We start from the raw sequence: 25287 nt of genomic DNA, 5'->3' as shown, positions 1-25287 counted from the left end.
ACCAGTTACAAGTATCAGGTCCCCAGGTTACCCATACTTTTGTTTCACTTGGCCATAAATTTGGGGATTCCCACAACTCCCTCCTCAGTCTTGATAATTCACTAGAACAACTTAACAGAAGTCAGGAAAGCACTTTAGTTACTATTACCAGTTTGTTATAAAGTATACCACTCAGGAACATTCGGAGGGGAGAAACAAGATATGGGGTGAGGGGCCGGAAGCCTCCATGCCGGTATATGACCCTCCAAGCCTCTCAATGTGTTTGCCAACCTGGAAGTTCTTCAAACCCTATTGTTTATGGGTTTTCGTGGAAGTTCCAGTACATAGGCGTAATTGATTAAACGACTGGCTATTGGTGATTGAACATAATCTCTAGTCTCTCTCTCCTCCCCAGAGATCATGAGTGGGGTTGAATTTTCCAACCTTCTGATCACATGGTATGGTTTTTCTGGTGAGCAGCTCTCATCCCAAAGCTATTTGGTGCCCCTCAACCAAGAGTCATTTCATTAACCTGCCAAAGACACTCATCACTCAGGAGATTCCAAGAATTCATTTCAAGGAGCTCTGTGCCAAGAACCAGGGCAAAGACAAAATATTTCTTCTTATATTACAATTATTAATTTCTTATTGAATGTTGTCTCCTTTTTTTCATTAGAACCCTCAGCACAGTTGTTTTAAATTCCTGATCTGATAATACAAGCATCCCTGCCGTATTTGAGTCAGGTTCTGACTCAAACACTGACAGTGTTTGTACTGTCTTCAAACACTGTATTGTTTTTGTTTTGTTTTGTCTTGTTTTGCCTTTTAGTAAGCCTTGTGGTTTTTTGTTTAAAGCCGGGCATTATGTGTGTACTGAGTAAAGAAACTGGTACATAGGCCTTTAGTGATATGGTGGTAAGGTGGTGTGGGGGAGGGCAAGGTGTCCATAGGTCTGTGATTAGATCTCAGGCTTTCAGAGAGCCTGTGCAGGTAGGCTGTACAGCCCTGGGGGGGTGGGGGGTGGGATGGCTAGTGTTGCTGAGGTTGGGTATTTCTCTTCCCCCAGGTCAGTCAGGCTCTGATAAAGCCTCAACAGCTTAGGCCTTGGTGAAATAGATTGTGTTGAAGATAGTTAAGGAGAGTGCTAGGAAGAACTGATGCACTGGGATGTTTTTAGAGGGTTACTCTTCCCCTTTCCCTATTGGAAGCATTAAAAGATTTTTCTTGAGTATTCACTGTGGGAACCTACGAAAGGTCCTAGAGGTAAAACTCACAGAAGTGTGGGAAGTTTCTAACTCTTACACTTGTCCCCTGTGAGCCTCCAGTAAATCATCAACTCCTGACCAGCTTTTCCTCCCCCAGCCCTGGTTCCTGCAGAGGGTTCCACTCTGGCCAGTTTTGATTCTCAGTATTTGTCTGTCTCCAATGTAGCTGTTTGCTCTATAACCTCACTTCTCGACAGATCCAAGAAGAGTTGTTGGTCTTTCAGTTTGTTCAACTTTTCACTTATCATTAGGATGGAGTGATGACAGCCAAGTTCCTTACAAGTCAAATTGGAAACTGGAAGTGTGTTTTCTCGATTTTCCTGTTTATTCTCATTTCACCCATTAAAACATGAGTTTCAGGAGGGCAGGGGTTCTAGTCTGTTTTTATCTGTTGCTTATAGCTGTATCCCTCATGCCTACTCCAGTGCCTGGCACATACGAGGGCCTCGGTGAATATGTGTGTTGAGTGAATTTTTTTTCTCTATTCATCTTCATTCATTCATTTAATTAACATAATGTATAATACGACTTAATACAATTGTCTTGGTTCTTTTGTGCTGCTATAACAAAATATCAGCTTCTAAACAATAGGATTTATTTCTCATAGTTCTGGAGGCTGGGAAATCTAAGATCAAGGCAGATTTGGTGTCTGGTAAGGCCCACTTCATGGTTCAGATGGCAGAAGGGGAAGAGAGCTCTGTGGGATCTCTTTTGTGAGGGCACTAATCCCAGTCAGGAGGGCTCTGCTCTTCTGACCTTATCACCTCCCAAAAGCCCCACCTCCAAATACCATCACACTGGAAATTAGATTTCAATAGATGAATTTGGGGGGGAGATAGAAATATTCAGTCTATGATACAATTTGATACACTTGTACAATGGTATAATTGCTTATATGGTAATTGTATAGTAATACAAGCAATTAAACAATTTAATATAAGTGTTTTATGCTTGAAATGCTGATGAAAATCATTTGCTAAACAAATTAATTTGGTAGACCAGATTAATTCAGAGTAGTGCTCCCAGTCTTTGCCATATCATGGCACACAAAGAAAATAAAGTGCTTATGAAATAACCAGCCAGTGACTCATCTCAGGGGCTGAAGGTCTTGATTTCTAGGTCCACTCATCACCTGCATGCTATACTATTTGGAAAACTCTGCTTTAAGGGTAATGTTTAACCCACTAAGAAGACCAATCTGTTTGGCTGGACCTACGAGAATGGTTCCCAAGGACTAAAGAGAGCTAAGGCCAGGGAGGAGGGAAATGGTGGTAAAGATCCAACTGTCAATTCCTCTTATCAGGTAAAGCCCTCCCCAATCTGCTGTCTGTCTGTCTTACCAGTCTCCGTTCCCCACTCCTGCCCCAAACCTTATGGAATGCTGCACCTGCCTGGCTATGCTCTTCCCTCTTCCCACCCATCCTAAATCATCAGGTCCCAGGCCACAGCCAGGAAGTCTTTGCCAGTCTCCCCATACAGAATCCCCTCCCCTGTGTTCCTGGGGTTTGGGTCCACAGCACTGCATTTGAGCTTCTGACCCAGAATTTTAAAGTTTGAAGTAATCTCAGAGACTGAGTCCAAACCTCAGTTTTCAGATGAAACACATGGGGCCCAGAGAGGTAGATGGACTGTGCTGGCCACAAGACCAGCTGGGGGCAGCCTTGGGACATGTGTGTCCTGGTCTCCTGTTCTTTCCATTACCCAGTTTAATCTCTCTTTTGCTAATCATGACACTTGATAATTTATTCGTGAGTGAGAACCTACTCATTGGAGAGTCTATATCATCTATGGCAACTGCCAAATCGTCCTTAATAAAACATTAATAAAGCCAAAGCAGATGGCATTTAATAAAGTATATAAATAATAAGTATCATGCATACATGCCTGAGAGTCATCAAAAAGCATTTTTCCTGGACTCCCTAATAATAGAGAATCATCAGATAAGACATAAAAGAGGAGAAATCAGCCTCTAAATTGTGAGCTGAGAAAATGTTTTAGGTTTTTGTAGATATTATGGATAATAATAAAAGATTTTAAATCTATTTTTATCCCAGACTTACCCCTACAATGACTGTTATATGGCAGTTTTAGAAGAAATGACAAAAACTTTAATAGAAACAAAAGGAAAGTCTTACAACTTTCTCCTCACTTAAAATTTCAGCCAAAGCCAGGCTACCCCAGTTTTCCCACTTTCCTAGAAAAAGAGATTTCTAAAAAACATAAAAAAAAAAGCTGCATTTTAATGTCAGGCCAATAGAAATCATTAGACTGGCCTGCAGGGGTTGTTTTCGGAGTCAGTATTCCAGAGAACCTTTAGGAACAGAAGTAATAGCCTGTTTTGATTGATTATTAAATCTACCTGAATGTGAAAAGTTGAACTTTCAGAATTATGTTTAAATGTTTGACTTCTTCCCCAAATTCACTTATTAGGCAGTAGTCAATAGTTAGGGCGTCGACTCAGACCTGAGTTTAAGTCCTAGTATCAATTATACCAGACTTGTAGGCTGCCTCTCTACGATTTAGGTTTTTTCATCTATAAAATAGGGATAATAATGCTTCATAGGGTTGTACAAAGATGTAATGAAATAATGTATACATGGAAGACCATGCAGGATACAAGTAAGCATTCCAAGGATACAGCAGTTATAGCTATCCAACCTGGTGCACACTGTTCTAAATAAGCTAAAAGTAGCAAAGTTGTGAATAACTAGTGTTTTCCTTTCCCCAACCCTCCCATGTGTCTTTCAACTTCTTAATGAAGCCCTCCTGTCCCAAAAGGATCTGCATCAATTTTTATGTCTTCTGTGATTGTTGCAGTGTGAATTCCCTTGGGGGTATTTGCATTCCAGCCAATTTCTAATTCTAGAATGTGAGGCTAATCATTGTTAGAGGGATTGTTTGGCATCACCCTGGTGCTGGCAGGACTTTTCTGGTGAGGAGGGGGAAGTAAGGAATAAGGGAGCTTGCTAGCATGCTTGTTTGAATTCTCTGGACCCTTTACTTCAAGGTGCTGATCAAAGGCTAGTCTTTCCAAAACACACTTCCACACAACTTCCCCACGCAAATCAGAATTACTGGGCTCTTTAAAAAGCTTCTTTAACAAGTCAGTCCTTGAATAGTTTTGAGTTTCTTAAGCTTCTTCACTGGCTGTCCAAAGTGACAGCGGGCTGTGCTTGTTTGGTTGGCTTTTGGTGTGTGTATTAGAGTTCTCCAGAGACACAGAACCAATAGGATACAGGTGCCTATTGAACAACCCAGGGGGTGGGGGTTACAGTTGGTTTTGACTCCCCCAAAACTTAACTACTAGTAGCCTACTGTTGACTGGGATGCCTTACAATAACGTAAACAGTTGATTAAATATTTTATATGTTATATGCATTATATAGAGTATTCTTAAAGTAAGCTACAGGAAATATTGTTAAGAAAATCACAAGGAAGAGAAAATACATTTATTGTACTATGTGTCTATTTATTGAAAACTGCAGAATAGCGGACTTGCCCAATGCAAACCCATGTTCAAGGGTCAACTGTATGTCTACATAACTATGCAGACATAATCTGTATAGACGTATGAAATTTACTGGGGAAATTTTTCTGTCTATTGATATAGAACCACAGATGCAGATAGATATATCTGATTGCTTCTGTTTTCTTCTATATATAGACATCTGGATATATCTATATACGAGGAGATTTATTTTAGGCATTGATTTACATGATTACTGAGGCTGAGGGTCCCACAATCTGCTATCTACAAGCTAGAGAACCAGGGGAAGCCACTGGTGTAATTCAGTTGACGTCTGAGGGTTGGAGAATCAGGAATGCCAGTGTCTGAGGGCAGAAGATGGATGTCCAACTCAGGCAGAGAGAGCAAATTCACTCTTCCTCCCACTTCCTGTTCTCTTCAGGCCCTCGAGTTTGGATTGGCTGGTGCTCACCTGCACTGGTGAGGGCGTCGGCTTTTTTCAGTCTACAGATTCAAATCTATTTCCAGAAATACCCTCACAGACTCATCCAGAAATAATGGCTAACCAGCTCTCTAGGCATTGCTTAGCTCAGTCAAGTTGACGCATAAAATTAACCATCATTGTCGATGATGTTTTTATTGTTTTTAATATGAGAATGTTAGCCGAGGAGGGTGGATTTCCTTTCAGAAAGTGAGCCTCCTTGAGTTGTGAAGTCCTTGTGCAGCTATGTCCTCCTGGCCATCTAATGCCTCAGGGAAAACTAGCCGTGCAGTGAGGTGACAGGTCCAGTTCTTCTGGGGGAAACGAAGCATGAAGATTTCAAAGTAGACTGTTAGAAAAAAGAAAGTCCACCTCTGTGGACGGTTTGAAACAAAGTAAAAACCTTTCATGGTGTCAGAGGTGGCAGGAGCTGAACTTCTGGAGCTCTTTTCTCTTCCACTGTTCAGACTAACAGATTTATTGTACTGGTGTTTCTTGCAATCAGTCAAGATTGAGTCAGATGCCGAGATAATTTTTTTCTTGCCAAATTGCTTTTTCCGTTGTAATTAGCCTTTTTAAGAACCTCGCTAAACCACAAATGTGTATACAATTCCCACTCTCCCCCTTCAATTAAAACTCAGCTAAGAAGTTTTATCGGTAATAACTTTTGAAGATGAAAATCCCATCCTCACCCACTTTATCATTGGTTTCTCCATGTTTTCTTAGGTGTCTTTTAAACCAGGCATAGGATGAGGAAAGATTTAATTTTTTCATAGTATGTGTTATATAATCTGCAAATAAATGATCTAAACTAAAAGTGGCTTAGCTGTCTGGGTTGCCCTTGCTGGGATCCTTTATAGAAACTAGGAAGTTGGCCAACACCTGTTTGTCCTCTAAAAGTGGTTTGCAGTGGGGTCTGCTACTGCTCTTGGAAACCGACTTCCTCTTTTTCTCCTGAGCACAAAGCCTTCATTTTCCAGCCTCCCTTGTGGCTAGAGGGACCATATGACTAATTTCTGGCCAAAAGAAGGTACGTGCCAGTGCCAGGCCCGTGCAAAACCTCCCATGAGAGAGCCTCAGGTTCTTTCCCTCTCTGCCTGCTGGAGACCTCCGTGCCCAGAAAACCAGGGCAGCCTTGAGTCGAAAATGGCAGCACCTCCACCAGTGTGGTTCCTGAAGGAACAGAATACCCCCCTCCCTCACCACCTCCCATACTCTGGACCTGCCTTCAATTGTTCACTGAGAAAAAATAAGCTTCTATTATATTTGAGCCATTAGCATTTGGGGGCTTATTTGTTTAGCTTACCCTACCTGACTTTGTTTGACCCGGATACCTTTCCTCCTCTACCACGGTAGATGGTCTAGCCAGACCTTCCCATGGCACCTGATCACTGAACTTCTCACCCTACATCCTCAATTGTTCGTTTGTCTGCCTTCCCAGATATACTCCCAAACTCTCTGAGGGCATGAACTATATTCCCTCTCTCACTATGATAGCCCCAATATCTAATACAGGGCTTGGCATACAGTACGTCCTTAACAAATATTTGTTAAATTAACAAAATGTTGGAAGTATGGACTTTGCCTTTCTCTGTGCTGGATATAGCTAACTTAGATGCTGGACAAACTTTAAGAACAATAATAATGGGGCAGGAAAAGCATGTACAGCTCTGAATTGCACTACTCTTGAATGTTTCTATAAACCTGACATCTGGTGGATGACTCCTACTCTTCATTCCAAATCTCTATAATGCTGACAATGATATATGTTTCCGCATGAACAATGGACCAAAATATAGGAGTTTTTACTAACTTTGTTTATTTAATGCCATTCTCTTTCATAAAAACAAGTGTGCTAGATTGAAGGGGTCTGGAAGTTCTTTGCTGTTTCTCCCACTGAAAGGTAGAGTATAATCCCCCTCTCTGTGAATCTGGGCAGGCTTCAACTATGGAATGTTGTGGAAGTTGTATGCCAGGTCTTCAGGGGCTAAGTCATAAAACATAGCCTCTGGGGCACCTGGGTGGCTCAGTCAGTTAAGTGTCTGCCTTTGGCTCAGGTCATGATCCCAGGGTTCTGGAATTGAGCCCCATGTCAGACAGGCTCCCCCTCCGCAGGGAGTCTGCTTCTCCTTCTCCCTCTGCCTGCTGCTCCCCCTGCTTGTACTCTCTCTCTGTCAAATAAATAAAATCTTAAAACAACAACAACAACATAGCTTCTGCCTTGTTTCCTGGAATGCACTTTTGGAGGCCTGAGCCTTCCTAGAAGTCTGATTTCCCCAAGACCACTCTGATAAAGAGGCCACATGTAGGGGTTTCTGCTTGATAATCCCACTTGAGTGCTGTCTTCTGGCCACCCCTGCCAAGGCATTAGACATGTGGGTAAAGTCATCCTGTGCCCTCCAAACTAGGTCATTCACTAGCTGAATTCTACTGAGTGATCCCAGTCAGAGCCATATGGAACTGAAGAATCATTCAGCTGAGCCCTGCCCAAGATACTGACCCACAAATTCCTGAGATGTAATAAAATGGTTATTTCAAGTCATTAAGTTTTAGGTAGTTTGTCATGTAGTAAATTATAATTCGAATAACAAATTACTTCATTTTTTTTTTTAAAGATTTTATTTATTTATTTGACAGAGACAGAGACAGCCAGCGAGAGAGGGAACACAAGCAGGGGGAGTGGGAGAGGAAGAAGCAGGCCCACAGCGGAGGAGCCCGACATGGGGCTCAATCCCACAACGCGGGGATCACGCCCTGAGCCGAAGGCAGATGCTTAACCGCTGCGCCACCCAGGCGCCCCAAATTACTTCATTTTTTAAAAAGATTTTATTTATTTGAGAGAGACAGCTTGGGGGGGGCTGTGCAGAGGGAGAGGGAGAAGCAGACTCCCTGCTGAGCAGAACCCCCGGCTGAGCAGGACCCCCCCCTTTGCCCCCGCCTCGCTGAGCAGGACCCCTGAGATCAGGACCTGAGCCAAAGGCAGACACTTAACTGACTGAGCCACCCAGCCTCCCCCAAATGACTTCATTTCTTTATTTGTCCTCAATAATATTTGCATTGAGATTTTTAATTTTGATAATTTTGAATTGGTCTTTTGCTGGCCACCAAGTAAATTAGTTTTCTCCTACCTGTATTTATACCTCGCAACTGAACAAGAGGTGGTTGAGACCCTGAAGGAAATAGGCTGTTAATTCTGGGCCATATTTAACCCTCCATAAAGCTTTTTATTTTAAAGCAGTAATTGGTAATATGCATTGGCATTACAGTCTCCAGTTAAAACACTTTTGGGATTCAGGAAGATAAATTGGTTTAAAAATATATATCAATGTATGCCAAATTTTATGTAAATTTATGTTAGTAGTTATGTTCCTCTGGGAAGCAGTCAATATGGTAAAAGACAAAATTATATATAGGTGAAACATTTTAGACTCAATTTAAAAGTGACATTAACTAGAAAGTAATTAATAAAGAAAAGGAAACTAACTTTTATCCATGGTCTACTATGTGCTGAGTGCTTTTTATACATTTTCTCTTTTAATCTCATGACAACACTGTAAGTAATTTTTTAAATAGGAAGTTGAAAATTTGCCTAAGGTCACTCAGTCAGTAAGTGGCAGCCTGGATTCGACCCAAATTTGTCTGGTCCAAAGCCTGTGTGTGTTCTCTCTCTTCCACAGTGGCCAGTCATCGGAAAGAGTCCAGGTCTCTCCAAAAGCGACTCCCAAAGAACTAGAAGTAGTTATGGCAGCCATGCAGAGCTGGTTCGTTAATATGTTCATTTATAGCATGCACCCCATTAATGAATTCATCTATATAAAAGTATATCAAATCAATATGTTGTATACCTTAAATATATACAATGTTAAATGTCAGTTATATCTCAATTAAAAAAAGAAACTCAGATGGTGTCAGACGATCTGTTTAAATCTTGGCTATTTCGTCCCAGCGAGGTAAGCTTCCTGGCTCATGCCTCAGTGTACTCATTTGTAACTTGGATTCCCAGTCAGTTGCTGTGAGGATTAAATGAGTCAATCAATGCATGTAATGAACTCAGAACCATGCTTTGTGATAGTAACTAGAGAGTGCTATATAAATATTAGGAGCTCATATTATTACTATCCTTCTCTGGCATTTAACTGAAAGGCAGTGGATAGGACAAAAGGAGGGAAATAATTTGAAGCCCCTAAGGAACCGTTGCAACAGAAAGCTCATGGATGCTCCGAAGTAATAACCTACCTAGACTGGGCTGTGCTTGTCGCTGGGGACTTTGTGAACATGCTGTTTATAAGGATGTTCTTAAGGTTAAGGACCTAACAAGCCAGAGTCATCACTCCACAATTTTATGAACACAGAGTAGCAATAGCATGGATGAAAAGTCTCTTTCAAAAGCCAGCAGTGATTCTTTTTGTCTTCCAATACCTATTAGTTTGGTAAGACAGGACCACCTCACTCAACCACTTCTATTCTCTCACTCATCCGACAACCATTAATGGTGCAGCTACGTTATGCCAGGCACTGCACAGATGAGTAAGACCCCACAGTCTAGTTGGAAAAACAAACAAGAGGATGCGTTAATTAAACAATTATTTACAATCTCTCATGCAGCAGGTACTATGCCAGGTGCCGGGTATAGTGAACAAAACAGACAAAAGTCCCTCCCTGCATGAAATTAACATGCTAAGGAAGAGGAAGATCATACATGAAATACGCATTATGTGTATAGTCTCTCAGATGGTGGTCAGTGCAAAGGAGAAAAGTCAAGCAGGAAAGGAACGAGGGAGTGTTCCTACAGGATTGATGGACTGGCTGTATATTTAATGTGAATAGTCAGGAGGGGTTTCCTGAGACAAATACAAGAGCGGGGTAACTGCGAGGGATAGGCTGAGAACCTATGGGGACCCCTGGGAAAGCCCTGCCTCTTTCCCAGCCCTGCGGAAGGCAGCAACAAAACTCAACACTCTTAAAGGCAAAGTTCTCCAAGGACAGACATTTTATTTTTTTTCTTTCATTGTTCTCAGCCTAGCAGAGTACCGTTCAGAACAGGTGATCCGTAAATACCGACTGAAGGGGTATAGTGTTTAAATCAGTCAACAAGCAACTGTTGAGCATGCGCTGCGCTCAGGTTCACTCATTAACTAAGCACCTGGTGAGGGATGCTGGGCGCTGCCCTCGAGGAGCTTGGAATATAGTTGCATGAATTATGAATACTGTCAGGACTAGTGTGAGCACAGTCACGCCACAAATCCGGACACTCCCAGGCCCGGGCATCAGGGGCTCCCACAGGTGAGCGCAGCCTCAGACCTGCCCGGTGGAAGGGCGAAGCTCTGGTGCCAGGCGGCACCCAATTCTTGGTGACGGCCCCGCAGGCTTCGCACCTCACGGTACTGAGGGCGGGAGAGGAGGCCCCGGGGAGGGAGGGCCAAGCATATCGCCGGTATATCCCCGGTGCGCCCCTGTCCTTGGATCCCGAAAAGCGTGCGGGCCTTTGGCGGAAGCCGAGCCCGGGGGTGTCAGCGACCCTCGTGGGCGGAGCCACCCGAAGAGGGGGAGCCCGCCGGCTCTGGGCCCTTGGGCGGGTCTCGGGATGCCGCCCGCAGCCCTCGCCCCGCCTCGGCAGCGCTCGGCCCGGCACACCCGGTCCCGTCCGGCTGGAGGGGCGCGGCCGCCGAGGNGGTTCATCTGCCCCGGCTGGCGCGGGACTCGGAGTGCACAGCTGCGGGGACTTGGCGGCGGCGTGGGCAGGTGAGTGCGGCGGCGCGGGCTCCGCGGCGGCTCCGGCTCTCGCCTGGGCGGGCGTCCAGCCCCGTGGAGCAGAGTCCGCGGCTCTTCTGTCTCCGGGACGCCCCTTCCCGCCGCTCCCCCCTAAGGGAGACGAGTCGGTCTGCTGCGCCGACCCCTCTCCCCCTACCCCTTCCCCAGCCCCTCTTCCCCGAGGCCACTTCCCTTCCCTGGCTGTTGCGAGGACCGCCAGTACCTTCTGTCTCCCCGCGTTCACCACCCCTCCCCACTCCTTCATTCTTTGTCCTCCCGTTCTCCGGGGTGTGCAAAGGCTCTCCCGGCTTGCGTGCGTGCGTGCGGGCAGGAAAGGCCGGAGCCCTCAGGAGTTGAGTTTCTGGGCTGGAACGGTTCCCTCAGTCGCCTGAAATTGGGCCCCAAGCCTGCGGAGTAGGCCAAGCCCCCCTGGGTGTCAGCGGCGGGGGGCGGAATGACATCACAGCCGCTCGCCTGGCTTCCTCAGGCCTCGAGGTGCGGACCCGCGGGAGCCCACTTCGCATCTGCGCGCGGGAGGGGCCGGAGAGGGGCGGGTACCGCAAAGGCGTGTGTTGTAGAATGTTCCAAAACATCACTCATGGAGCGTCTGCCCTGTTCAAAGGAGTGAATGGGATGGGAGGAACGGATGTCTTGGCGTCGTAGCTCTCAAGGGGCAGACAGCGAGCCAGAGTGCAATGAAAGAAGTGATGTGAGGCCGGAGAAGCAGCTGAGGAAAGGCAGAGTAAATTGATCCTTGCTGAGATCACCAACGCACTCTTCCTCTAAAGGAGAACAGCTGGAAGTGGAGCCCAGGCAGTTAGATCTGAGAATCAGGGCCCAGGCTCCCAGCTGCTGTCCCATCGATCACCTGCTCGGAGAAGAAAGTTTTGCATTTTCCAGAAGCGTTTTTCTTTCTGTTCTCTTTGAATCCTCAAGGGGACCAGAGAGTTCTCTGTTCTGGAAACCCTGTCTCTTCCCCAAAGCCCTTGTCGCTTCACGCTCACTCCTTTCTCAAGCTCATGCCAGTTTTGTGACCATTTTTTTAAAAAAAAATTTCACATACTGATTTTTATTTCAGAAAGAAGCAATGGAGTACCTTGTCTTTAATTTGTCTTATAAAAATGAGCTCAGGCACTGGGGCTGTGAGCATGGAAGATATAAAAGGATGACACCTCTGTTTTAATTGACTAAACTTCACGTTATTTAGAAAACTAAGAATAATTCAAAATGTGCTGACGTTGTTAACTGTGAGGCAAGTACAGCGATGCCTCATTTCCCTGCATAGTGAGGAAATGTGCTCCATAACTGTGTTCCAGAACTGTGATTTTCACTTCCACTATTACTGAAGTCTACCCTTTCAAGCACACTTTCTTATTTCATAAAATGAATCCTATGTAGCCAAATTCTAAAAAGCTGACTGAGGAATCTGCAAAGGAGGGTGGCCAAGGGCTCAGGCTTCGGAGGCAGGTGGACCTCCTTTGGAACCTTGGCTTTGCTCTAATTCTCTGTGACATTCAGTGCCCTCCAGAGACCTCCAGGAATGCACATAGAGTTGGAAAAGTTGCGTTTGTTGCTTGTTGTAGCGAGAGAGCTCTCACACCATGCGGTGTCTCAGTAAGTGGGTGTTAGGAGTGATAGCATTTGGGCTTATAGGTGGTTTTGGGGAGAGGTAAGGAAACAGGACTTTGCTCTGGATTGGATACTGTCAGGAAGGGGGAGAATTCTATTGGGTATCTTGACAAGGCTGCAGTGAGGCTAAAACTATGGTTGGCTAGGAAGCAGCAGTCACTCACTAGCCAGGACTGGTGGTGGTGGGGAGGCTTGTTTGGTCATTTTTGTGGTTTGGACAATGTTCATATTTTGTCTGAGGTCAGACGAGATTGAGGGGTCTTGTTTTTGTCTTGATTTATCATGACCACAGAGTGGCCTTGCCTGATGTTGCTGTTCTGAGACATTGTTCGTGTTCAACAGGAGAATGCTGGGCCATTGCCTAACAACACCAGGGTCAGCTGATAGTCCTAGGCCGGCTCACAGGTGTCGGGGGCTGTTTTTGTTTTGTTTTCTCTCGTGATTTGGGCAAGTTACTTCTAAAAACTTCCACATCTGTAAAATGCCTACTCAGGGTTGTTGTGCAGATTAAATGAGGAAATGCGTGGCAGGAATTTAGCCCAGTGCCTGGCACACCACACGTACTCACCATACAGTTGTTTCTCTTTCGTGTATTTTGATGTTGAGGTTTCTTGCCCAAAACTATTCATCTCCTTACCTCCTTGCCTTTGACTTTCTGAGTTCTAATGGCTTCGAGCTGGGAAACCACATATGTAGGTGAGTTAACAGCCAGTGTAATATTAGTTTCAGGTGTACAGTTTAGTGATTCAGCGCGTCCATACAACACCCGGTGTTCCTCACTGCATGTGCGCTCCTTACTCCTCACACCTATTTAGCCCCACCGCGCTAATGGAGTTTTAAGGCCCTGCTGTGAGAGTGTCGATCTGTGGTACAGCTGTGAAATGCAATGGATTTTTAGGCCCTGAGCAATTTGAGCTAGATCTTTCATGAGGCCATTTGTGTCTACTTCCAGATTGGAACACACTGGAAATTTGAATCTGACATCTGACTTATGGTTGATTGAAATTTTCTTATGCTTGTCTGTGTCAGGCAACCTGGGTTCTAGATCCTTCAGTTGGCTCCAGGTGTATTTAATCTTTCCTGGCTAAACAGTTAATTTAAATGTTTGAGAATGCTATGGCAACTTACTGTCTTCAAATGCCACATGATAAACTGTTGTATTAAATTTCTAGCCTATATTTTAGCTGATCTCTCTATTATATCAGAAGCTCCTAGGAATAAAGAAAAAAACCAGTAGAAAATGGACCAAGGACACAGTTAAGAAAAATAAATTCTTTAAACAAAAGATGCTTGATTTATGTTAAAATAACATACCCTAAGACTATACCGAGATACCGTTTCTCACCTACGAGACTGACAAAAATACAAAAGTTTGATAACAGACTCTGTTGCGGAGATTTTTCATACTTCATTGGTGAGACTGCAAAATGGTACAACCCCTGAAGTTATAGATGCATTTACCCATTGGTCTAGCAATCTCTCCTTTTTTTTTTTTTTTTAAAGATTTTATTTATTTATTTGACAGAGACAGCCAGCGAGAGAGGGAAACACAAGCAGGAGGAGTGGGAGAGGAAGAAGCAGGCTCCCAGCGGAGGAGCCTGATGTGGGGCTCAATCCCAGAACGCTGGGATCACGCCCTGAGCCGAAGGCAGACGCCTAACACTGTGCCACCCAGGCGCCCCCCTCCTTTTTTTTTTTTTTTTAAAGAACTTTTTTTTTAAAGATTTATTTGCCCTGCATGGGGGGGGGGGAGGAGGGAACAAGCAGTAGGGAGGGGCAGAGGGAGAGAAAGAGAAGCAGACTCCCTGCTGAGCAGGAAGCCTGACACAGGACTTGATCTCAGGACCTGGAGATCAAGGCAGCCGATTAACCGACTGATGGAGGCACTCCTAGCTCTCTTGTAGGAAAATTCCCTCGGGTTCTCTTGTCCATGTATGAAGAAGACATATGTTCACGAGTATTCAGTGTGGCATTTTTATAATAAAAAGTAGAAATAACCTACGAAGTCAGCAGTACAGGGCAAACAGTGGTACAGCCACATGGTGGAGTATTATGCAGCTGCAAAGACGAAGGTACTAACATGGAAAGATCTGGGATATATTGTAACATGCAGAATAGTGTGCTCTCCCAGTACACTGTCTTACTCTCTCCCACCAGTCTGCTTCCTCCTGAATTCCCATTCTTGGTCACTGGTATCTCTGTCTCATCAGCCAGCCCACACCTGAGATTCCTGGAGGCCATCGTAGGGAGTCACTTTCAACACCACCCTCACATCCAACCAGAGTTCTGGGGAACCACCGAGACATCTTTTCTATCCTTATGCCTGTGACATAGTTCAGTATAATCACTTGTTGTCCATCTCTAATCCTGTTCCCTTCCAGCTGGTTTCTGTTTTGCTTCCAGAATATCTTCTAAGTGACCAGTCTGATTGCATCACTCCCTAACAACCCCTCCCTCTGATGGCTCCTGCTGCCCGGGCCCCCAGCAGGGGAGGCACAGCTTGCATGGCCTGGCCCGAGGCTTCCCCCTGTCCTTTGTCCTTCCCCACTCTAGAACCACAGCAGGAACCAGTGTTAGAGCTTGAAAAGCAAGGAAGTGGCAATGGGCGTATTAACACAAAATGATGTCTTGTGGACCATCACGAGCTTGCCAGTCACAAATCTTGCCATGCACGATCTTCCCCACCCTTCTACCACCTCCTGCGTATGCTGGGCTTTTATAATTGCTGCTCTTCTGCTAGAGCCTCCCCCCATACTCCTCTGCCTGCTTACTTCTTCTTAGCCCACAAAATGCAGCTTGGACACTGCCTACTTTAGGAAGACTTCTCTGACCCTATGCTTCTCTACAGTTGGATTTAGATGCCCTTTTCTTAGTTCATTTCTTGTAATAATTCGTGTCAATATCTCATATAAAACCTAATTGTTTATTTCTCTATCTGGCCACCCACCTAGTAGCTCATTGAGAGAGACTACTTTATATATTTACTGAAGTATAGCTGACACACAATGTTTTTTGTTTTTAATTTTTATTTAAATTTTAGTTAACATACAGTACTATATTGATTTCAGAGTAGAATTCAGTGATTCATCACTCACAGCACCCAGTGCTCATTGCAACCAGAGTCCTGGTTTAAATACCCATCACCCATCTAGCCTATCCCCCACCCACCTCCCTCAGTCAACCCTCAGTTTGTTCTCTGTCTTTAAGAGTCTCTTATGGTTTGTTCCCCTCTCTCATCTCCCCCCCCACCCATATATTCATCTGTTTTGTTTCTTAAATTCCACCTATGAGTGAAATCATATGGTACTTGTCTTTCTCTGACTGACTTACTTTGCTTAGCATAATACACTCTAGCTCGATCCATGTTGCTGCAAATGGCAAGATTTCATTCTTTTTGATGGCTGAGTAATATTCCTGTGTGTGTGTGTGTATGCATATGTGTTATGTACACACACCACCTCTTCTTTATCCATTCTTCAGTCAGTGGACGTTTGGACTCTCTCCATAGTTTGGCTATCGTTGACAATGCTGCTATAAATACAGGGGTACACGTACCCCTTCGAATCTGTATTTTTGTGTCCTTTGGGTAAATACCTAGTAGTGCAATTGCTGAATCATAGGGTAGTTCTATTTTTAACTTTCTGAGGAACCTCCATACTGTTCTCCAGTTTGCATTCCCACCAACAATGTAAGAGAGTTCTCCTTTCTCTGCATTCTCACCAACACCTGTTGTTTCCTGTGTTGTTAATTTTAGCCATTCTGACAGGTGTGAGGTGGTATCTCATCCTAGTTTTGATTTCTGTCTCCCGGATGATGAGTGATGTTGAGCTTCTTTCTTCTCATGTGTCAGCCATTTGGATGTCTTCTTTGGAAAAGTGTCTATTCATGTCTTCTGCCCATTTCTTAACTGGATGACTTGTTTTTTGGGGTGTTGAATTTAATAAGTTCTTTATAGATTTTGGATACTAACCCTTTATCCGATATGTTGTTTGCAAATATCTTCTCCCATTCCGTACGCTGCCTTTTAGTTTTGTTGACCGTTTCCTTCACCATGCAGAAGCTTTTTATCTTGATGAAATCCCAGTGGTTCATTTTTGCTTTTGTTTCCCTTGCCTTTGAAGATGTGTCCAGTAAGAAGGTGCTGTGGCCCGAGGTCAAAGAGGTTACTGTCTGTGTTCTCCTCTGGGATTTTGATGGTTCCCAGTCTCACATTTAGGTCTTTCATCCATTTTGGATTTATTTTTGTGTATGGTGTAAGGAAGTAGTCCAGTTTCATTATTTTAAATGTTGCTGTCTGGTTTTCCAGACAGCAATTGTTGTCTGTTCCCAACATCAGTTGTTGAAGAGACTGTCTTTTATCCACTGGATATTCTTTACTGGTTTGTTGATTAGTTGACCATATAGTTGTGGGTCCCTTTTTGGGTTTTCTATTCTGTTCCATTGATCTGTGTGTCTATTTTTGAGTTGACACACAATGTTACATTAGCTTCAGATGTATAGCATAGTGACTTGGCAACTCTGTACCTAATGCTTTACCACAAGTGTAGCTACCCTCTGTCACCATACAAGGCTATTACAATATCATTGATTATATTCTCTATGCTGTACCTTTCACCCTTGTGACTTATTCCATAACTGGAAGCTTGCACCATCTACTCCCCTTCACTCATCCCCCTACCTCACTCTGGCAACCATCAGTTTGTTCTCTGTATATATTTATCTGTTTCTGCTTTTGTTTGTTCATTTTGTGTCTTTTTCAATTCCATATATTAGTGAAATCATATGATATTTGTCTTTACCTGACTTCACTTAGCGTAATACCCTCTAGGTCCATCCATGTTGTTGCAAATGACAATTCTTTTTTATGGCTGAGTAATATTCCATTGCATATATATATACACACCACTTTATCTGTTCGTCTGTCGGTGGATACCTGGGTTGTGTCATGTCTTGGCTATTGTAAATAATGCTGCAATAAACATAGGGGTGCATATATCTTTCCAAATTAGTGTTTTGTTTTCTTTGGGAAATATCCAGTAGTGGGTTAACTGGATTGTTTGGTATTTCTCTTTTTGGTTTTTTGACTGTTTTCCACAAAAGCTATGCCAATTTGCATTCCCACCAACAGTGCATGGGGAGTTCCTGTTTCTCCACATCCTCATCAACGCTTCTTATTTTTTGTCTTTTGGTTCTAGCCATTCTGACTGGGGTGAGGTGATATCTCATAGTTTTGATTTGCATTTGCCTAATGATGAGTGATGTTGAGCACCTTTTCATGTGTGTTGGCTATCTGTATAGAGATGACTTTTTGTATCGGTACCCTAAGTGCTTAAATACAGTACCTGTATATAGTAGGTACTTAAGGATAATTAATGATTCAGTAAATGTTTTGACGAATGAATGAGTGCTCCATCACATGCAAGAAACTTAATATAGTGAGAGATGCATTAGAGATGTAGTTTTCCTTCTTTACAGTTCACTGTTGATCAGAAAGGAACTTTTTAGGGGTACCTGTGTGGCTCAGTTAAGCGTCTGACACTTGGTTTCGGATCAGGTCATGATCTCAAGGTCTTGGGATTGAGCCCTGTGTGGGGTGCTGTCCTTGGTGTGCCGTCGGCTTCAGATTCTCTCTCCCTTTCTCCACCTGTCTGCCCCTCCCTCCGCTAGCACACAACGCGCTCTCTCTGAAATAAGAAAGGAACTTTTTATGTTTTAGAATCCTTAAATGTTTATTCTTATTGTTAATATACAAGCATAGGGTTAGGTAGCCACCCAGTAATCTAAGAAAATGCACTTTGGAGAAGAACTAGTGATAGCTAAGACAGACATTTTCTGATATCCTAGCGGAGGTTCATGTTAAAGAAAGTGAGTTGTGCCTGTTGGCCATTTCTATGTCTTCTTTGGAGAGATGTCTGTTCATTTCTTCTGCCCATTTCTTGATTAGATTATTTGTTTTTTGGGTGTTGAGTTTGATAAGTTCTTTATAGATTCTGGATACCAGCCCTTTATCTGATAAGACATTTGTAAATATCTTCTCCCATTAAGTAAGTTGTCTTTTGGTTTTGTTGACTGTTTCCTTTGCTGTGCAAAAGCTTTTTATGTTGATGAAATTCCAATAGTTGATTTTTCTTTTGTTTCCCTTGTGTTTGTGTCTAGCAAGAAGTTGCTATGGCCTAGGTCAAAGAGGTTGCTGCCAGTGTTCTCCTCTAGAATTTTGATGAATTCCTGTCTTACATTTAGGTCTTTTATCCATTTTGAGTTTATTTTTGTGTGTGGTGTAAGGAAATGGTCCAGTTTCATTCTTCTACATGTGGCTGTCCCATTTTCCCAACACCATTTGTTGAAGAGTCTGTCTTGTTTCCATTGGCTGTTCTTTCCTGGTTTGTTGAAGATTAGTTGACCATAGAGATGAGGGTCCATTTTGGGGTTCTCTGTTTTGTTCCATTGATCTGTGTGTCTGTTTTTGTGCCAGTACCATATTGTCTTGATGATTACAGCTTGGTAATAGAGCTTGAAGTCTGGCATTTTGATGCCATCAGCGTTGGTTTTCTTTTTCAATATTCCTTTGGCTATTTGGGGTCTTTTCTGGTTCCATACAAATTTTAGAATTATTTGTTCCAGCTCTGTGAAAAATGTTGATGATATTTTGATAGGGATTGCCTTGAGTGTGTAGATTACTCTGGGTAGCATAAATATTTTAACAATATTCTTAAAATGCTTAACATCACTCAGCATCAGGGAAATACAAATCAAAACCACAATGAGATATCACCTCACACTAGTCAGAATGGCTAGAATTAATAAATCAGGAAACAACAGATGTTGGCAAGGATGCAGAGAAAGGGGAACCCTCTTACACTGCTGGTGGGAATGCAAGCTGGTGCAGCCACTCTGGAAAACAGTATGGAGGTTCCTCAAAGAGTTAAAAATAGAGCTACCCTACAACCCAACAATTGCACTACTAGGCATTTACCCAAAGGATACAGTGATCTGAAGGGGCACGTGCACCCCAATGTTTATAGCAGCATTGTCCACAATAGACAAACTATGGAAAGAGCCCGGGTGTCCTTCAACAGATGAATGGATAAAGAAGATGTGGTGTATATACATAATGGAATATTACTCAGCTATTGAAAAAATGACATGGATAGAGCTTGAGGGTATTATGCTAAATGAAATAAGTCAGAGAGAGACAAATATGATGATTTCACTCATATACGGAGTTTAAGAAACAAAACAGAGGATCATAGTGAAAGGGAGGGAAAAATAAGATGAAATCAGAGAGGGAGACAAACCATAAGAAACTCTTAACTATAGGAAACAAACTGAGCATTGCTGGAGGGAAGGTGGGTGGAGGGATGGGGTAACTGGGTGATGGGCCTTAAGGAGTGCACATGATATACTGAGCACTGGGTGTGATATAAGACTGATGAATCACTGACCTCCACCTCTGAAACCAATAATATACTATATGTTAACTAATTGAATTTAAATAAATACATAACATTTAAAAACAAAGAATAAATAAAAAAACAAAATCAAACAAAAAATAAAGCAAGTGGATTGAACTAGTTAATGTCTAAGACTACTCCCAGCTCTCAAACTGTATGATTTTATATCTCTGTGACTTCCAGACACCAGGGTACAAATACAAATAAAACACATTTCTAGTCCATTAGATATTTTAATTTTTGACCATGGATAATTTTTAAAAAATCTTATTTCACTTGTGCTTTTTTTGAGTAATAACTATATGTATGTACTTGTGTGTTTGCACATATGTATATATTCGTGTGTGTGTGTATAGGCTAGGTACAGTTTATATAGTGTGAATTGTTTATAACCTTTGCTCATATTTCTACAGTATTTTAAAAACAATTTGTAAAAGATTTTTATATAAAGTATTCTAGTTCTTCATTATAAATATAAGTATTTTCTCAGTTTGCCATTTGTCTTCCTAAAGGCCTTTCTTATCCTACAATTGAACAAATATTTGTATTTTTTTCTAGTACTTTTATGGTTTCATTTTTTTCCTCAAAAAAACCTTCTAATCCATTAAGAATTTGCTCTTGTGGGGCGCCTGGGTGGCTCAGTCGCTAAGCGTCTGCCTTCGGCTCAGGGCGTGATCCCAGGGTCCTGGGATTGAGCCCTACATCAGGCTCCTATGCTGGGAGCCTGTTTCTTCCTCTCCCACTCCCCCTGCTTGTGTTCCCTCTCTCGCTGGCTGTCTCTCTCTGTGTCAAATAAATAAAATCTTAAAAAAAAATTTGCTCTTGTGTACAACACAAGATAGGAATCTGGCTTTATTTTTTCCAGATGAATATCCAGTTCTTCTAACACCATTTATCAGTCTATACTTCTTCCACTGAATGCAGTATTTTATATCTTCCAATGTGTTTCTTCTTTTTCCTTCCAGCTGAGGAGTGACTGGGTCTTCATTTCTGGATTAAAAAGTAAGTTTCTTTGCATTTTCACAAATTTTAAGGGAAATCACACAGTGTCGAAAAAGCACATTGACCCATTAAAAAAGTGGTCCTATCTTTGTATATTACAAATTAAGGTAATCAGTGTGTCAGTCAACAAATATCGTCAGGTCTCTACCTATTAGATACATGGTACAATTGTATTTCCTGACCATTCCGGCTGGCTGAGGCCATATGACTACTATGACAAATTGTGAGTGGAGATGATATGTGTTAGTTTTGGGCTAGATCATTTAATTGGTGGTGTGAGACTTTCCAGAACTCCATTTTGGTTGGTGGCTGCCCCTTCAATCTGGATCCTTGAATGACTATGATAAGAAAAGCTCTCCTGTCCTTCTTTACCAGACATAGAGTGTGACCAATAAATAAACTTTTCTCCACTAATAATTGGAGGTTGTGTCTGAAGCATCACTTAGCCTATCCTGACTGACATACTCTCTTTCAGTATATCAGTTTGATTTCTTTGTCATCAGCTGAACCCACACTAGAGGGTTTTCTAACAAGAAGGTATTCTTTCATGTATACTGATTGACAGGAAGGAAAAACAGGCAGTTTTATAAAAAAATAAATGAAATAATAACTTCTTATTTAATTTGGGGTTACCTGTTTTATTTTTTATTCAGGTAATCTGGAGCTCTCATAATGTTTGCCAAAGCAACAAGGAATTTTCTTAAAGAAGTTGATGCCGGAGGGAACCTGATTGCAGTATCAAACTTGAATGACTCTGATAAGATACAGCTTCTAAGTCTAGTGACCAAAAAAAAGAGATTCTGGTGCTGGCAGAGACCCAAGTACAAATTTTTATCTGTCACCCTCGGTGATGTACTCAGAGAAGACCAATTTCTGAGTCCAGGTAGGTTTCTTTGGGTGTATTCTACAGTCTCAGGATGATGATTCATCTTCTAGGTACCTGCTGTCTTGAGTGATTGATTATAAGGGGAGACCTTACAATGAATTCTGTTCCCTTGTGTACTCTCCTAAAGACATACCTNATTCCTTTTTTTTTTTTTTTTTTTTGGTGGGAGAGGGAAGGGGGCAGAGAGAGAATCTCCAGCAGACCCCCTGCTGGGCATGGTGCCTGAGGTGAGGCTCGATCCCACAATCCTGAAACCATGACCTGAGCTGAAATCAAGAGTCGGTTACTTAACCGACTGAGGCACACAGGTGCCCCAAGGCATATCCTTTCTTTAAAGGAACAAAATTCTACAGACCAGACATGAGAAGTTGTAGCTTAATTAAAAAAAATAATAATATTGCAGTTTTGAGTATAAAAGTAAGACATGCCCATTGTAAGTGTTGGCGCCACTCAGCATAGGTAGCATGGATCTACCACCCAAATCTGGTTTGGTGATGATGCCACATACCCATCAGGAGGGCTTGGAAAGTCTTATTACTCACATAAGCTTTCTGGGGAGAGCAGGGCAGGCTCTCAAGCTGGTCCAAAAATAGTTATTTTTGGGAAAAGGGGAGATAAATAGAATTTCTATCTGTGTAGCACTTTGTATAACCTGGGACTGTTTCTTTTATCAGAAAATGACATTGTTCTGGCCTAGACCCAGTGGATAGATTGAGCGCTTGCTGTGTGCCAGGATCCATATTATGTGATTTACATACATCAACTTGTAACAGAATCCATCAGGAAGGTATTCTCTCCAGATTACATGTGAGAAACTGAGGTTCAGGGAGATGAATGTTAGCCAGTTTGTCTAGGTAGAAATTTAAAAGAGTAATTAAAATCTTGAGCTCTTGACAAGTGCTCTATGCTACTCCCGAAAGGATTTCCCGAAATGTTTGTATTTCACAAGATATAAATAGGAAAAGGCTTTCAATTGAGGGCATTTTCACATTGTCTTATTTTTGATGGTGGTGACAGAGATGATTTTTTGTTTTGTAAATTGCAAAGATGATGATTGATGATTCTCATTCACCCTTGCTGAGGAATGATTTTCTTGACTGAAGTGAAGGCAATAAGTAGGGCAATGAGTGGATGGAAAGAAGCCTTTCAGACTTTAGGCAGATTTGAATCCCTTAGAAGTGCAGCCAGGAGCCCAGTAGAGCCTTGGGTCAGGGAAATGGAAAAAGCCTAAAGTTCCTAAGAGGCTCTAAATGTAGCTATATTAAATGACAATGAATGACACTATTTTGATGGTGGTCTTTGTTTGGATTAAAAAATGAGAACAATAGAAATCTGGAGATGAGAAGGCTGGCAATTCAGAGATGAGATCACCACGTATCTATCTTCAGCGTCCAGATAAGAATGGCAGATCTTGAAGGCAATGTGATAGTCACCTAGATGTGACCAAATGAGGAACATAGTAATTCCCAGAGGACTCGACTGAAGCTGGGACACCTGGTGGGGGGTGGCATCTTCCTAAGTCTAGGACGCCAGAAAGTAAGGGTAGAGAGGCTGGAGCTTGTGTTTCCCAGGATGGTGTGTGTGTGTGTGTGTGTGTGTGTGAGAGAGAGAGAGAGAGAGAGAGAGAGAGAGAAAGCCGGCATGCCCACTGACTTTATCAGGAGTAGAGATAAGGTATTGAATGATAAGGAATTAAATGGCTGGGTAGAGGTCAATGTAAACAGGTGAGCATGGGGTGCCTGGGTGGCTCAGTCAGTGAAGCATAGGACTCTTGATTTCAGGTCAGGATCTCAGGGTGGTGAGATCCAGCCCCACGTCGAGCCCCACGTCGAGCCCCACATCCGCGCAGGGGGTGGAGCCTGCTTAAGATTCTCTCTCCCTCTGCCTCTCCCTCTGCCCACACTCTCTCTCTTAAAAAAAAGTAATAACTGGTAAGTACAGGAAAGGAAATTTTTTCATAGAGATGGTAATGAAGGCCAGGGGAATGTTCTCCAAGACTGGCAGGTGGGAAGGGAAGATGACCAAGCTCCATGTAGCTGACCTGCCAGGAGTAAGCAGGCCACTCGAACATGGGTCATGAGCAGAGCTGCTGTTTTCACTCTGCTTAAGTGTCATTCTCATGAAGTCCCTTGACAGTCTTCACCCTGGAAAAGCACACATTTAAAATATTCTATTTAAAAATTTAAAAAAAATAAAATATTTTATCTAGGTAGTGGTTAAATGGATGCTTGCTTTAAAGTTTATTCACTTATTTACTTTTAAGTGATCTCTCACCCAACGTGGGGCTAAACCTCACGACCCCGAGATCATGATTGGCACACTCTTCCGACCGAGTCAGCCCCGGGCCCCAGGTGCTTGCTTTATAGTTATTTGTTAAACTCTTCAGATACTTTTGGTGCACCTGCCTACATATGTGTATACTGGAATTGAAAGACAAAAAAACAAAAGAGCATCCAGTAGAGCCCCTCCCGGCCACCAGTGCCACCACGCTCTCAGCCGGTACCTCGGTGTGCTAGCTCCATTCTCTTTTGCACACACATAGCGTGGCTGCCAGCTTCGCATTCTGAATGCGACCTTCATGTTTCCCATGGATTTCCACCGGATTGGGAAGCTAGGTGACCTAAGGCAGACAGCTGGCTATATTACCCTCGGACTCCTTTGCATGTCTCATTCACTCCAGTGGTCGTGGAGTCGGACTTCGTGAAATACGATTATAAGCTTCAAAACCACGTGAGGGGGACCATCGAGACGGCACTAGGGAAGGTCAAGCTGAATGTTGGAGGCAAAGGACTTGTGGAAAGTCAATCTTCTTTTGGAAGACTGAAGAAGCAGGAGGTGGACCTGCAGCAGCTCATCAGAGACTCTGCTGAGAGGTAATGAGAATTCTGTTTGACATCTTGGGTTTTGACACGTATCCCATTTAAAGGTCATTCAGTCAGACCTTTGTAAAAAGGGTGACAGATGGGAGCTTTGCCCAGAATCAAACATGATTGAATGCCTGTTGTGCTGAAACTTTATGAGAGCTCGGCCTGGAATTTCTTGATTCTTCTTAGCTCGAGTGGGGAGACGTGGAAAGCACTTTTTTTTTTTTTTTTTGGATTGAGGTGTAACTGATACATAATGTTGTATTAGTTTCAGGTGCATGACATAATATATTTTTTTTCTTGTGATGAGAACTCTTAAAATTTATTTTCTCGGCAACTTTCAAACATGCACAACAGTATTAACTATAGTCAGTGTCCTGTACGTCCCATCTTTCATAACTGGAAGTTTATACCTTTTGATCTTTACCCATTTCATGTACCCCCACCCTCCACCTCTGACAACCACTCATCTGGTCTCTGTATCCATGTTTGTTTTGATTCCATATATAAGTG

The 25287-nt window shown here is 42.9% G+C and overlaps 1 protein-coding gene across 1 annotated transcript in view; it reads left to right on the top strand.

Annotated features, from left to right (window-relative positions):
* The first annotated feature begins 10863 nt into the window (after positions 1-10863).
* Positions 10864-25287, top strand: part of GSDME (gasdermin E) — a 66710-nt gene continuing 52286 nt past the window's right edge. Inside the window, exons 1-4 of the mRNA XM_034669327.1 lie at positions 10864-10933; positions 20988-21024; positions 21678-21907; positions 24591-24783. Coding sequence (XP_034525218.1) covers positions 21697-21907; positions 24591-24783 — 404 coding nt within the window. The 5' untranslated portion in view covers positions 10864-10933; positions 20988-21024; positions 21678-21696. The remainder of the gene's footprint in view (positions 10934-20987; positions 21025-21677; positions 21908-24590; positions 24784-25287) is intronic.

This window comes from Ailuropoda melanoleuca, chromosome 1 (assembly GCF_002007445.2).
Source record: "Ailuropoda melanoleuca isolate Jingjing chromosome 1, ASM200744v2, whole genome shotgun sequence".
In the NCBI taxonomy this organism is placed as follows: domain Eukaryota; kingdom Metazoa; phylum Chordata; class Mammalia; order Carnivora; family Ursidae; genus Ailuropoda; species Ailuropoda melanoleuca.
This window is presented reverse-complemented; position numbering and strand designations above follow the sequence as displayed.